The sequence below is a fragment of the Anoplophora glabripennis genome, unplaced genomic scaffold, assembly GCF_000390285.2.
Source record: "Anoplophora glabripennis isolate ALB-LARVAE unplaced genomic scaffold, Agla_2.0 scaffold12, whole genome shotgun sequence".
In the NCBI taxonomy this organism is placed as follows: Eukaryota; Metazoa; Arthropoda; class Insecta; order Coleoptera; family Cerambycidae; genus Anoplophora; species Anoplophora glabripennis.
This window is the reverse complement of record NW_019416512.1, coordinates 570,681-585,785: the sequence shown is the minus strand read 5'-3', so window position 1 is coordinate 585,785 and position 15,105 is coordinate 570,681. Positions and strand designations below refer to the sequence as shown.

Here is a 15,105-nt window from a genome sequence, read left to right as displayed (position 1 = left end):
CAGAAATTTCCTAATCTCAAAAAACAAGTCAAAAATAGCAAAAATTGAAAAACCACACTGTTTATCAATAAATTCGTGAATTAATTGATGAAGAACTTCGTCAATAATAACTTCGTCAATGTAAAAGAGCTTTTATTTTTTGAAAGTTCGTGTTATCTGACCTTAATTGACCTGTCTTTTTTGAGATTAGAAAAAGAAGAAGATTCGCGTTCAGCGGGGTCTTACCCATATAAATGAACATTTGAATATAGAAACAAAATTTGTTTGTACTTTTCCTAGCACTTTTTTTGTGAATTTTTGCTATTTTTGACCTGTTTTTTGAGGTTAGGAAATTCCTATGATGTGATAGCTCATTTCTAACACCGGATTCGTGATCAGAAGGCAAATATATAAGGGATAACATATATCGCATGAAAAGTACAGACAACTTTTTTTTTTTGTGCGTGGCTGTGTAATCAGTGGGACCGATTATGCATATCTCCACCTCTAGTTAATATGACCTTTTATTCATATACCTTCTGTATTAAATTTAATTTGGATGTCTGATCATTAGGAAATTAAAAAATAAAAACATGTTTACCGAAGACATCGTACTATTTTCGACATATCTTGTGATAATAGTAATAAAATAAATAAATGCGTGAAAACAAAAATTAGTCATTTATGCAGCAAAGTAAATATGTAAAATCAAATGGTATTTGGCATTGCGCATTTATTTAGTTAAATAAAGAACCGCATTCATTGCTTTCAGATTTTTATATTACTAAGATATGTCGGAAATATTATGGTATTTTTAATGGTCAATGAATGCATTTATCTTGAAAACAATTGGTTGCATTGATAAACAATGGTGGTGACGGAAAATTTTCGATATTTTATTAATTTATAAATTACATATTCTCAGTTTCTGATTCCCATAAATGTTCCAAAAATTTTGTTCTAAAATTTGAACTATCAAAAAACATCTCATTTGCCTTTTTATAGCCATTATTAATTACATGTAATTGTAATTATTAAAACGTAAATATAATATAAATAATTTTAATAAATTTATATAATTTGATTATTTCTGAAAAATATTATGCCAAGAAATATTTTCTTTTGATTATTTTTCAGATTTAAGTAGTAAAATCACATAAAATCCAATAAGATAGTTAGATAACAAAACATAAAAATTAGTATATTGCAATCGCCAATAATACTGCAGATAAGTGTGTATTATAACAAATTAACTGAACCTTACCACGATTCGCAATGGCTATTTATTTACAGCGCCACCTATTGAAAATTGCTCATGGTACTTTCTAAACCTTCCGAAAAATGTTTCAAACATAACCTATAAATTTGAGCTCGATCGATCTACTGTATTTGAGTCTAAAACTGACTCACCAACATTGATTTGTATATGTACGAGGTCTGTCCCAAAAGTATCCGACCTTCATATTTACCCGCTGGTGTTATTCTGCGTTATCGGGCTGGTGGCATCCTTTGAAGTAGCCGTAACATTTTTTGGTATCGCCTTTAGAGCGTTTGTCATATTAGTTTCGATATTTTCGACATTTTTAATCTTGGGAACAGCCAAAATTCGCAGGGAGCTACGTCAGGACTGTACGGAGGCTGATGAAGCCGTACAACTTTGTGCTTTGTCAAATATTGCTGCACGAGGTTTGATGCATTAGCTGGCGCATTATCGTGTGAAGTCACCGCTTGACCAAAATTGATGCCGTTTTCTTCTAATTGCGTCACGCAATCTTTTCATAACTTCAAGATAATATTCTTTGTTGATTGTCTGGTGTTTAGAAGCACATTTGTGGTGCACAACACCCTCACAATAAAAAAAAACAATCGGGAACGACTTGATATTGCTTCGACTTTGGCGCACTTTTTTCGGTTGTGGCTCCGACGACAGCTTCCACTGTCGTTTTGTTTCGAGGTCATAACCATAAACTCACTTTTCATCACCAGTTATAATCTTTTTAAGCAGATTTTTATCGTTGTTGACCATTTCCAAATTGTCCTGAGCGATTTCAAAGCAAAGGTTTTTCTGCTCCACCGTTAGCATTTTCGGAATGAATTTCGCACACATACAAACCATTTGCCTATTTTCAGTCAAAATCTTCCAAACACTAGTTTTCGGTATCCCATGATCTCATTCTAATTCTCGCACAGTCAATCGATGATCTTCATTGATCGCAAGTCGCACACGTTCGATATTATCCGATGCCACTCTTTTATTTGTGCTCATACACTCGTCCCCAAATGCCGTCTTCATCATTTCAATGGTCTCCGCCCAACTCTTTTCGAGTTTAAAGCGAAATTTAATGCAAATTCGTTGCTCCGATCTTTCCGTCATTTTTTACAGTAGCAAATGCGACGAACGTAAAAAACTCTTTGTAAACAAACGCATGCTGAACGTGAACTAAGGCGTCCCAATGAAAACTGCGGCATCTAGGAAGTTTGTGAAGCTTTACAGTTGACACTCGTACCCGGCAGAGGGCACTAAAATTCTCAGGCGCGAAGTTATGAAGGAAGGTCGGATACTTTTGGGACAGACCTCGTATATAGATTAGTATGGAAAATTTTTCAAAATCAGTAATTTTGGGAAAAATTCTCGTTCTCATAATTAGGAACTATTCTCCAGTTTTTGTGAATGTTCTTGGAGAATTAACAAGAATGTTCTTGAGCTCGCATCACTTCAAAGTGGTATATTTTTTTCATTTAAAAAAGTACAAAAGTTCTAGAAACAGTGATAAAGGGAACATACATTTTTTTTTTGGAGTGGGCCATGACTTCCAAGGGAGCTTTGCCCCTTTCCCCCAAAATCGATTTTCAACTCTCAATTTCAACAGTTTAACTTCACAGGGTGGCCCCATATTTAAAAAAGTGTGTGATGTTATTTTTACAGCCCTACCCAGATCTGGGAGATTGCTCACCATTTCCTAGACACCCTGTATATTCAAGCTTATTAGTTTCACGTTGGTCTTTGGTTATTTTTTATGTCGCAGATTAATTACAGTCACTCTACTGACAGTTTGTGACCTACAAAATTTTTGTAATTGTTAACTTTTTATTTTTGTGAACTTCACCTAGATTGACTTTGTAAAATTTTTTGTAAGTTTTTACTGCAAAAGAACTTTCATCACTTTTTACTATTTACTGGGTTTTAGATTTTTTTTGTTACTAACCAAAGAAATCGATTTTGATTAGTAATTTTTTTGATATTGTAGGTGTTTTATGCATTTTTATAATACCACTCAATTTTTGAATGAAGAAAGGACTTATAACATTGAATTTGTACCAAATATTAAAACGTATACATTTACGTTTACATTAAAATTTTTGTCTGAAAAACTCTCGGTATATATTTAATTGTATATACTTGTGGATAAGTACAGCTTGAAATTTTTTATCATTTATATTTACTCTTGCAACTGCATATATTTGTATAATATTTATAATATGGACGAAAGAAGGCTTGTGAAAAGTAATTGTATTTATAGGTGAGGCCGATGTATATATTAAACAAGTTTTGTAAAAAAAAAATTAACAGTTTGTAGGTATTATCTGAAAGGTACACCTTTAAAAATCAGTTTTATTTTCTGGTTTTCTTCACACAAAAATTTAAAGTACAACTCTTGACACAAAAAATTTTATATGCAAGATCCAAAATTTTTTATAAAAAAAATTTCTAATAACACGCTTCATAAGTATTTGTTGTTTTTGCACAATAATGAAAATATAATGTTACATCCATCGAATTTCAAGCTTAATAATACTTAACGAATGAATCTAATTTATTGGTTTTTAAAGATGTACCAGTCCAAGACCTGTGGAGTGCCTTTTTTAGATTTAGATAGATCGCGATGTCCGTGCCGTTGCATCAAAATAGTTTTAGTGCCATTTCGGAGTAATATATTTAATGTTCAAATACATATATAAAATGTTATCCTTTCATCCAATGTTGCGGACATCGTCGATGACAATGAGAAAAGATGGTCTAATATTAAAAATTGTAAATATTTGTAATTAATGTATATGTATTTTTACATATCAGAGTATATCTAATCTAACTATTTTACACAGCCAAAGTCGTTGTGAAATTTGTTTCGAGGAGGGGGCTGGTTTAGAGGGGTCGACGAATTTTTCATTGTTTTTACACGATTGTTGCCTTGTTATTTGAAGATGGGAATGCGGGGATACGTTTGGTCCCGCGTTTCGCCGATTTTTTTGCTATTTTGGTAGTGTTTTGTAGTTAGGAGAATTTGTAAATAAGATTATTAATAGATGTTATAAGTATTAGTTGAATTCATTTATTATTATAATAAATTGGATATTTTCTTTGAAAATGTTGTTTTACTAGCATCATTCCTTTATACAGGATGTTTCAAGGCAATCATTGCAGAATGGAATAACTTGGTAGGTACAAAATTATCACCTGAAAAAGTTCTGGGCCAAATTTGTAGATACATGGTGATTTTCATTAAATAACGGGTACACAAAAAAAGAAATGTGGTCTATTCCGAAGACTAGACCTATGTATCCTTACGTAGGTCGCTCGGTAAGTCTTGCCGTTCCACTATAAAATGTTACTGTTTTTCAAAGTGTATACTGTCACTTATTACACACATGCATATGCTCAAACTAGTGATTCCATTTCTCTTCTGAGATGGAAGCGTAACATTTGTCCCAGGCAGCTAAAATCATCTGAAGAAAACTTGCGTCTGTTTAATTTTTCACTTACAGAAACAGTGAAGTCACTGGGCGCTAGATGGGGACTGTAAGAAGAGTGATTTAACAGACCGATACCGGAAGACTTCAGAAAATCTACGGTTCACTTAGCGCGATGAGCATTATGATGCAGCAGCCAAGTGCGCAGTTAGCATTTTGGTTAGTAATTCTTGAAGTGTACTGAAAAGCGGAAGCAAAGACGATTCAATATACCAATCTGCAGTAACAGTGTGTTGGTTATTTGAAGGAATTGTTTTAATTATGACGAAGACCAAAAAAAACTACGATTATTTTTTTCTTGACTGAACGTGACTGCTTAGGAATATTCGGATAGTCTTCACCTTCAAACACCCATAGTCATACTTGTGATTTTGTTGGTACATCATGATTGATTCATGATAATACATAAATCCAAGTTTCGGCTCTTGTAATAATTGAAGACACCTCAGAAGAACGTCCAGATTTGAACTTTATGAGCATCTTTTTGCACCATTTTACACAAAGTTCCCTTTCCTAATCAGTTAATTTATGTGGTACAAAAAGTGTACAAACTTTGCGTACTTCCAGATGTTCTTTTAAAATTTTATTTACGGTCCATGCAGAAATGTAAAGGTTTCCTGGATTTGTTTATATGTGATTTGGCGGTCTTCGCAAATTAGTTTTTGAAGTGGCTATTGTTTCGGGTATAATCACTTCGCTCAACTGGCCCGGACATGACTCGTCCTCTAATTAAAAAATGTCTCTTTCAAACTGTTTGTACCATCGTTTGATAGTCCTGAGGGATGCAATATCACCCAATAGACATTACATTTTTCGCATGAATTTGAGACTTCGTGAGAGACGCCATACTCGCACGCTTACACCTTGTTAACCTTGTTTACTCAATGCCTAGGCAGCTACACATGAATATACATACGTATATGCAGATATAAAAATAAACCGTTTTAGCTTTTGGTATTGTGCCAAACAACAAGACTTACCGAGCGACCTCCAAATGTATTTTGATGGTTGAATCTGAACCCGGGGCCAGAATTGCCCCATCCCTCTCCAACTTTTTTTAAATCGTGAAAAGTCTCCCTTAAATACATGTATTAACTAACAAACATTTGTGCAAAAATAAGTACATCGAAACTCTTGCAAAAAAGGTAGTATTGATAAGACTCGAATACTCGCAAGGTTTTTTTTATAATTTGATTTTTAAAGATTGGTAGTAGATTTTATGAAATACATTTTTTGTTAAAAATTTCTAAGAATATTGTGATTTTAAATGCGATGTTTTCGTAACTTCAATTTTTCGTAAAATGCATTGCCAATTATTAAAATACAAATTCAGTTCAGTCTTTTAGTAAATAATGTAAATATGTTACACAATATAAATTTTCGTCTAATGGCATAGAAAATTGAAAAATTCCATTACAAAATTGTATGTTTGTTGCAAAATTAAAAGAATTAGAATTTTAGCCTTATTCAAAAAATTATTATTTTGTTGTAGAATCATTTCATACCAGTACAATATATGATTCTGAACAAATAATTCTGAACAATAAAGAAATTTTTTCATTTGAGAGCCCGTTTTATGGGGATCTATACATAATGGGACACATTGTATATAGATCGATATATATCATAGTTTTGATATAGGACTTTTTGTCCCATAAAGCTATGTCAACGTACCAAAGTTTAGCAAAATCGCAAAAATCCTTTTAAATTTATAACAAGAAACAATCTAAAATTGACATTTCACGGCTGTCTAGCGGTAAAACTAATTACAGTTTTACATGGTCAAGGAAATTAATTCATAAATTTATTGAAATTAGTAACGGCCAAAATAAATTACAAATAATCATAAATCACCCTGTATATCAACAAGTTTTGATCCAGCGCTTTATTAAATCATATTCAAATAGCTTGTCTCAATCTGCAATTAATATGTACAGCTAGCCGTGAAATACTCTGTGTTAATAAATTCAGGCTCATAAATATTCATGCTTTAACAACAAACATTACTCCAGAAAAATGTAAGTTGAAGGTTACCACCTAGATAAAACATCGGATTGAGAACTTGTATTTTTACACCTTAAATTTCACAAGCATTAGAGCATTACATTTTTTAATATACAGATACAGCCTTATAAAGTAAAACCAGGAAATTTAGCCTCCATTGGTTTCTGGATATCCAGGAGCAGATACATAGGTCCTGCAATACCTTCATAGAGAGACAGAGGACGATCTGGGGGATGTTCTTCATGCTCTCTAGAGTAGGCTAAGCACCATTCTGCGAATTTTATAGCACGGTACAAATGTTTCTCTTCCTAAATTAAGCAAATATTAATGTAATATGTAATGCTCAAGTTGCAAATGGTATGTACAATTCTAACCTTTGTGGTCTGGTACAATTCCAAGAAACAGTAAGCGTTTCCAGACACACCATGACAAATACTGTAACCTTTCTTTAGCAAACCCCTTTCCCATATTACGTCCCCACAATCCTGGGCCAATTGTAAATACATGGAGTCATGATATGCCTATCAAAAAAAAAACTATGTCTTACGCTATAATAATTTAAAATATAAAAAAACTAATAAAATATATAAAAAACTTTATTAATCTCTTTACCTTATATGCTGCTGTGAATAAATATAAAAATCCTGGAGCACCATGGCACCATTGTACGTACTTATCACTGTCTCTCCCAAGAGAAGAAGGAAAGTTACCACTAGGAAATCTAAAACAAAGTAAATTGGTTGCAAAAATTTGTAAATATGCAGGGAGCGTCTATAGTATCATATGTTCAATATGAAACAAAATACAATCAAAGCTCCTTATTTGCGGTTCCCATATTCGCAGATTCGCTATTCGCGGATCAAAAAATTGTGACCACACTTCCTGTATTCACGGGTGAAACATTCTGTATTCGCGGACCCAAAACTAACAATACATATTGTACTTTTAGAATAATGTGTATTTATTTGTTAAAATAAACAAGTAGGTGTCAAAATATTTATTAACGAACAAATCTTAGTGTCGTGAAGACGAAAGTCCTTTGACAAGTCGCTGCTGATGCCGCTCTCTTACACGTGCCACTATGGCCTTTGATAAATATATTAAACTTAAACAGGGTTCATAGTTCAAAAGTAAGAATGAATTCCCTGACTTTTCCAGGTTTTCCCTGACTTTCAAAATAAAATCCAGGTCACTTGTAGTTCATTTTTACATACTAATTGGTGTTTATGCATTAAATTTTTTCTCAACTGGAGCCCATAATCTTTTTATACTCTAAGAACCTCTTATAAAGGTTTCAAAACCACAAATATTTTTCTCTTTCAAGAACCCAGGACCGGCTTTCACAAAATTTCCAGTTGCAAACATCAAATTCCCTGACTTTCATGAATATTTTTAAAATTCCCTGACCATTCCCTGTTTTTTATGAAGAATAACGAATTCCCTGACTTTTCCCGGTTTTCCCGGCCGCTACGAACCCTGTTAAAAAACCTGAGTGAAGGTTTGCGGACGGCAAGTGAGCTTTATGATTTTTTCATGAAAATATAAACAAGAAAGGGATATGATAACTAACAATCACTTTCTTAACGAACTGATAAGAGAAAACAACTAATGACAATGTTCTCAATTTGCAGAGAAAGCGGAGATCAGTAAATAATAAAAATAACAGAAAATGAATTAAAGTTGAATATCGTCCAAATTGACAACATATTTTTGCGTAAAATATGGTGATGTCTGGAGAAGAACCTCTTAGGTGTACTTACTTGTATTGTTACAATAAATTTGTGTTTCTCATCCTGCCTATTAATTATGTTTTTACCTTAAACCAGTAAATACTGCGTAAATAAAAAAAAAATAAATAAACTTTTGTAAGTTTTGATTTTAAACTCACAAAGTTCAAAATTTGTTATTTTTTTTTTGAAGATGGTTCAGTTTAGTACCCACGTTTATGAAACTTTTTTGCTATTTTCTAGCCCGTTTCTAAATAGAAAAAAGTTACCTTTGTGTGATAAGATAATCAATAGTAGGCTTAACGAGAGCATCCAACTCTTCCTGTGTTAAATACTCCTTCACTTGGAGAAGCAAATATAAAATGCCAGATAGTCCATGCGCTGCCCCCAGGTAATAACTGTCGTGCCACTGGTACATCAATGGACACTTAAATTTACCTGCCTTAGCCATATTTTGGCCGCAAATTAATATTGCTTCAATTACCTGAAATGGGTACTACATATTACAGAGCCTGGCTTAATAGTTATTGGAAATTCACCGATCGAATGAAATTATCATCAAAAGGTGGAGGTACTACATTTTTATTAGCATACAGAATGGCGAAAAGGTAGCCTGCACGTCCATATAAGTATTCGTTGGGTAAATCAGAATGCACGTGTAATACATCTTTTTCTAATGATTTTAGTCTAAAATGTGAAATATTGTTTGCTGAGTAATCTAAGTATGTCATCATTATGTCATATGTACCTTGCAGCGAGTTGTTTTACCTCCTCATTATTTCCTAATTTGTGGTTTACAACGATACCAATTGAGAGTGGTCCAGCATCGCCACAGAGAAATGTATGCCTCCTATTACGAAGTCTGTTCAATGACAGCAAATTTTTAGCCTCCTGTAATGATAAACACATTCAGACTCGACTCGATTTTTACAATGTTCTATATATTTACATGTAGGATTTCCACATTGTCAGGATCTTTTCTTAATTTCAGTAAAGCAATACCGGAGGTTCCAGTATACACTGAATAATCATTGTAATCTAAACACTGACATTTATTTAATGTTGCCTGCCATTTGGCACTTAAATTGCAAGATATTTTACATTTTTTACTAACCTAAAACACAGAAATGTGTGAATAGATATATATTCTTCAAGTCATATCCGCTACCAAATTATTTTCTATAAGTTCTTTTGCCACCTCTCTCGAATAATCATCAAAAGGATTTCGAAAATACTTTTCTGGCATACCGGCTTCTTTTTTTGTAAAAACTTGTTTACTAATAAATCTGAAAAATGCATTGACATTTGACAAATTTGCCATGATTTTTGTCCTTATCTCGCACACGCAATCACGCATGGGCGACACCTGAGGTGCTTTCGTTTTGGCAAAAATGGTACCTAATAGCAACTAATATCAGTTCAGAGTAACACTAAGTTGCTATTAGCTGCTGATAGCTACTATTCTTGCCAAATCGAAAGACCCTCTCACTAATAAAAATAAACAATTTGTACTTTTTTAGAACTTTTGTATTTGTCATTTTCAAACAAGAGAAAAATAGAAAATCAATTACAATAAATGCCTTTACAGCGTTACAAATGACATTTTCTGACATCGTTTTTCTTAAAAGACTTACCACAAATTAAACATTTTAAGTCTTTATAAATTATTAGGACACAAGTTCGACAATAAAAATGTTTGCATGGAATTTCATACATTGTTTCAGTTTCCACTTTACACCTTGAACACAAATTTTTGTCACTATTTTCACTTGAAAAATTAAGAAAACTGGGGCTTTGTTTTGTTTTTGAAATTAGTTCATCTAATTCGTCAACGTCAACAGTCTCCCTTTTCCTTTTATTGCAGCCATTTAAAGAATTCATAATCTGTCCACTTCCACCTAAAGTACGTTTTACATTAGCCAATTCTTCTCTGTGGGAGTTTTGTAGAAGAAACATGTCGATTCGACTCTTAAGAGCAACATTTAACACAGGTTTGAGGGTATTTGAAAATTTTACACCTGTAAATGGGTCACAAGGTTTCCTACCGAATGAAATTTCACTGTTTATATGCTTTTCTAGGGTAGTTTGATCTATAGTTTTACCGCTAGGTAGTGTCATTGGAATTGACATTATTTCATATGTCAAATCATCTTTAAAGTCTTCTGGAATTTTGAAGTCAATACATTCAGCATTTGTAATATTGCTAGTTGCATCTTGATTGGATTTTTGCATGATACGACTAATTGTATCTCTTGTTACAGCAGAACAAGTCCTTGAAGTTTTACCCCACACCTCTACCGAACTTAAACAAGGTACTGATTTTTCTGTACGAAAAATTATAATTTTTATAGTACTAGCATTAAGAAAATAGCTAAAAGTGTTACATTTAAAGAAAGCTAAGTGAAAATCGGAATTGAAATTAGGGGGTAAGTTGTTTTTAGAATACATCTTGCTATTACAAAAAACTACCCCAGGATTATCATAAACAGACTTGCAAATGGAGGTGTAAGTAACAGAGGAATTTTTTGCAAAAATTTCAATACCTGTACATTTTTGGGATCCTACAGTTGTATTTAATGTGATATAGTGAATATTTATAGGACAAATAAATTCAATTTCTATTTCCACTGGAGGTTTAATAGCCGAATAAGCTATAAATCCGCGCATTCTGTCTGCGTAATTGTCGCTTATTATGTTGTCTATTTCATAATTATCCATTGAGGGTGATCTGCAGGAGATCTTGGGAGATAGTTTTGAATTTAAAAAGTTAAACATTTTCCAACTGTTTGTATTTGAATTTGTCCAATCAAAACTAGCGAATGATTCCAGATCCTTAGTCAGTCGAGTGTTTGGTATCATCAAGTAAGTTAATAAATAATTCCTAAAATAAAAAAGATAACACTTCTATATTTTGTCAACAAAGTAGTATTTTTTTACTTACAGTAGTCATTTATGATCTCTTATATTAAGTAATCCAAGAATTTCAAATTGATTTTATACTACAGCTTGATCATCTTCAACCACGTATTTTTAAATCCACCGTTAACCGTTAAGCATCGAACTCCACATCGGGGTCAGTCGTGAACAGAAGAAAGCTCGGAATGTAAGTTTCTATGCTGCCGCGATCATTTTATGGAATTTATTTGTATTTTTTCATGGTACATTGATTATTATAATTATTTAAAATATAGCTATCTGCTGTTAATCGTTTTTGGTGAGTTTTTGACTTATTTTCTAATTATAAGGAACATTCACAAATGAAATTAGCTAGTTTTGGCGGTTAAAACTAAAAGTACAGTGGCTTCAGGAGTCCTGCAACCTGCAACATTTGTCATTTGTCCTTGTAAGTAAACACAATTGAATAAATTGGACGTTATCACTTGCACTGTTGTATTGTAACACAAATACAAGTTTTTATACAAATATACTACACTAGTTCTTTCTTTTAGTTTTGCTTATAAACACGAGAAAACTAGATAAATTTATATCGAATGCTTCTAGCCATCCGACTCAAGTATTATGTTTTACTAAGTTGGTACTTTGTTGTTGACGGTTGACGCTGTCAGTTAAAATATTGATTAATGAAATATGGCTTGTTTGTAATTTTGTTAATTGTAAACATCAAATTTCAGAATCCGAATAGTTTAAGTTTTAAAAAGTAAATATTGTACAAGATGAGTGAAGTGGAGGATAAATATGGTTCACTAATGTTTTTTCGGAAAACCGGAGAGCCGGGTACTTCTTATCCACTGGTTAAAGGAAAGACTTGTATAGGTTCCTCCATTGATGCTAATATTCGTCTGAAACTAAAAGATGAACGTTTGGAGGAAATACACTGCATTATAGACGTGACCCAAAATGGAATTGTAAGTAAACAAATTCATAATGATAAAATATTAAGTTACACTTTATTATTTTTAGGCTACAATACTTAACAAGTCCCGTGTATTCCCTATTTGTGTTAATACAGTCTCCGTCAGCAAATTTAAGGTTCTATATAATGAAGATGAAATAGATTTAATAGGGAAGAAGTTTAAATATGTGAATGATAATGTATCAAGAGAGGTATAGTTTGAAGTTGCATATATCGTCGGAAAATTTAGTGAATGTTGGAATTTTTATTTCAGGATGTAGAAAAGCACCAGGCCTCTTTAAGCAAAGCCATAGGTACTCCATTGAAAAAAAGACAATCTGTTGCCCCAGTTGTTAACATACAAAGTACAAAGAAAACTCCAAATTTTAAAACCAAAAGTACAGTACAAAAAAAGCCAATAGCAAGAAAGTCTTCTAATGGGTAATTATTTTCAGATATATTTAATATTTATCAGAGTCGACATATGTAAATTTGTGATATCAAAAAACATTGACTTCATTTGATACGATGTTTTAATAGAAACTCGGGGAGAAATTTTTTTCCATGATTGTTTTTCTTAAATTAAATTCATCACTATTAAACACTATTGTAATAGAAAAAAAGCATGAAACTGCATGTTTCGTTAATACAAAAAAAATAGTTTGGTTTATATCTCTGAAACGCAACATTTAATTATTTAAACATTTCCAAAAACTTTTGTTTTTTTCCATCTTTTTCTACATAAGAAAGCAAAAAAACAAATAAAATTTAAAAAAGTTATATAAAATATAATTCCATTCTGGTAGGTGCTTCTTTTATATGAAATATGTTCCAACAACAAAATATTTATATTAAAAAAAAGAAAAATTTTGCCGTCACTGATATTTACTCTCTCAATTTTTAGAAAAGGCAGAGAATCATCGATGCCAGAAAGAAATCCAGGCAAGAGTCGAGACTTAGAAAGACCTAAAACTACGTACATAACTAGAGATTTTATTATACAAAAATTATATGCAGTTATTTTTCAGGTCAAAACTAATTGTTTCGAAGGCACTTGCATCACCTAAAAGGACTAAAAGGCGACGATTATCCTTAGATGACAATTCTACGAAACTAGAAAAAAGTCTCCAAGTGTCTGAGAGGAATATTTTACTTTCTGAAAATATCATCTCATCCACTATATCCGAAGAAGAATGTGTACCTTCAGTATCTCAGTTAAAAGCCGATAATGACGCTGCTGATTTCTTGGACATAAGCAATAGAAGTTTGTCGGCATCTGAAGACCGGCGGTTCTCGATAAGAACTCCCAGCAGATCCTCTATTAGGATTAATGTTATAGAACCTACGCCAAAATCTAAAATATCTAAAACTCCTTCGACTCGGGCCAAAAGCGAGACACCAAAAATGATAAACAAATTAAATTCAATTGAAAATATAATCAAAACTCCGATGAAGCTGGAATTGTTGAAAAGAACTCCAAGTTCAACAAAAAAAATGAGAACATCCGTAACCAGTTCTAATTTAGGGGGAGTGGAAGCAGCGTCAGAATATTCCAACGTGGAAGCACCGTTATCTACAAAAAAAGTTGTGCGAGAAAGTATCGGCACTCCCAGTCGTTCAAAAGTTTCTTCACATCAAACCTCCGAAACAATAAAAAGAAGACAGAAATCTGTCGGAAATATTCCAGCGCATGATAAATCAATGTCTACGAGGAGGAAAACTGAAGGCAGTGAACCAAACGGCAATGTTATTGATCAACAGACTGTAGCCAAAAAACCCTCGACATCTTTCAGGAAAAGTAATATTTCCAGTGTTGACAGCGCAGATTTGTCCGAAGACATGGAGATTTTGAACCTTTCTGATTCTTCTGTTTCTCCGATTCCACCCAGGACAGGCTTGTCAAGTACAGATTCCGATCCTTTCGAGGAACAAATTCCAAATGATCCCCGTCTTTCACTCGGAAAAGCTTCCCCGAGAAAATCTATACGGAGGAGTCCACAAGCCAAACAATCTTTAAGGCGATCTTCAGAAATAAAACCTGTAGGAGATGAAAAAGATACTTCTGGGAATTTTCAACAGTCTGTTCCTGAAGAAACAGGGAAGAATAGTCTCAACAGTTCTGGGTTGAGACGATCGATGCGTAGAAGTAGTGTGTTACAGGAACGAGGGAAAGAACAATATTTTGATAAAAAGGCAGAGGTAAATTTATTTTTTTTTATTATTGATGGGTAGTGTTTTCGTAATTCTTGATTAAAAACGGGAATAAATGAGAACAAATCAGCATAAATGCGAAATATTTTTATAATTTTTGATGCTGATGAACATTTTCATTATTTGTGAACAATCATCAAAATTAATCAATATCTATAAAAGCAATATTAAAAATAGTAGTTATTAAGTGTCAAGTACCATTCATATAGTTAAAAATTTGAGAAAATTTGGTAAAAGTTTTTGTTTTGTGTTACGTTTTAGCTCAATGTATTTTTTTTGTGCATGAATATTGCAAATATTTTCAAGCACACATCGAGAATGGTCTTACCTTTACAATACTATTACAACATTTTTACAACAAATTTGATAATATAAAGTAGATATACAACCAAAACGAAACATAATTTATAACGAGCGTTCAAATAAAAACGTGGTCAAGTTGGTTCTGAAAATTTGGACGTAGGGCGTAGCGTATAGCAAATGAACTTACTTAAACGTTATCTGTCAAAGCGCTATATCCCCGCTATCAATTTGAATATTTTCGTTTTAAAAAGCGTTTAAAATGTTTCTCAAGAACAAAAA

At 32.7% G+C, this 15,105-nt stretch overlaps 3 protein-coding genes across 4 annotated transcripts in view; 1 reads left to right on the top strand and 2 right to left on the bottom strand.

Moving 5' to 3' along the window:
* Positions 1 to 6,751: 6,751 nt before the first annotated feature.
* LOC108903165 (lanC-like protein 2) lies at positions 6,752 to 9,764 on the bottom strand. The gene is made up of 8 exons (XM_018705257.1): positions 9,628 to 9,764; positions 9,409 to 9,573; positions 9,208 to 9,350; positions 8,999 to 9,146; positions 8,729 to 8,943; positions 7,345 to 7,453; positions 7,107 to 7,253; positions 6,752 to 7,040 (listed from the first exon to the last, which is right to left on the bottom strand). Exons 1-8 carry the CDS (start codon positions 9,703 to 9,705, stop codon positions 6,858 to 6,860), a joined length of 1,188 nt encoding a protein of 395 aa, XP_018560773.1. The 5' UTR covers positions 9,706 to 9,764; the 3' UTR covers positions 6,752 to 6,857.
* Positions 9,765 to 9,998: 234 nt separating this feature from the next.
* LOC108903322 (RING finger protein 37) lies at positions 9,999 to 11,484 on the bottom strand. The gene is made up of 2 exons (XM_018705455.1): positions 11,401 to 11,484; positions 9,999 to 11,340 (listed from the first exon to the last, which is right to left on the bottom strand). Exon 2 carries the CDS (start codon positions 11,316 to 11,318, stop codon positions 10,050 to 10,052), a length of 1,269 nt encoding a protein of 422 aa, XP_018560971.1. The 5' UTR covers positions 11,319 to 11,340; positions 11,401 to 11,484; the 3' UTR covers positions 9,999 to 10,049.
* Positions 11,485 to 11,591: 107 nt separating this feature from the next.
* The window catches only part of LOC108903306, an 18,291-nt gene continuing 14,777 nt past the window's right edge, over positions 11,592 to 15,105 (top strand). The window contains exons 1-6 of one of the 2 annotated variants that reach the window (XM_018705444.1): positions 11,592 to 11,673; positions 12,092 to 12,325; positions 12,381 to 12,524; positions 12,587 to 12,753; positions 13,217 to 13,288; positions 13,341 to 14,511. In XM_018705444.1, the coding sequence (XP_018560960.1) occupies positions 12,134 to 12,325; positions 12,381 to 12,524; positions 12,587 to 12,753; positions 13,217 to 13,288; positions 13,341 to 14,511 (1,746 nt within the window). In that variant the 5' untranslated portion in view covers positions 11,592 to 11,673; positions 12,092 to 12,133. Of the gene's footprint in view, positions 11,674 to 11,770; positions 11,803 to 12,091; positions 12,326 to 12,380; positions 12,525 to 12,586; positions 12,754 to 13,216; positions 13,289 to 13,340; positions 14,512 to 15,105 lie in introns of those variants that run through there. The other variant, XM_018705436.2, reaches the window with a different exon arrangement.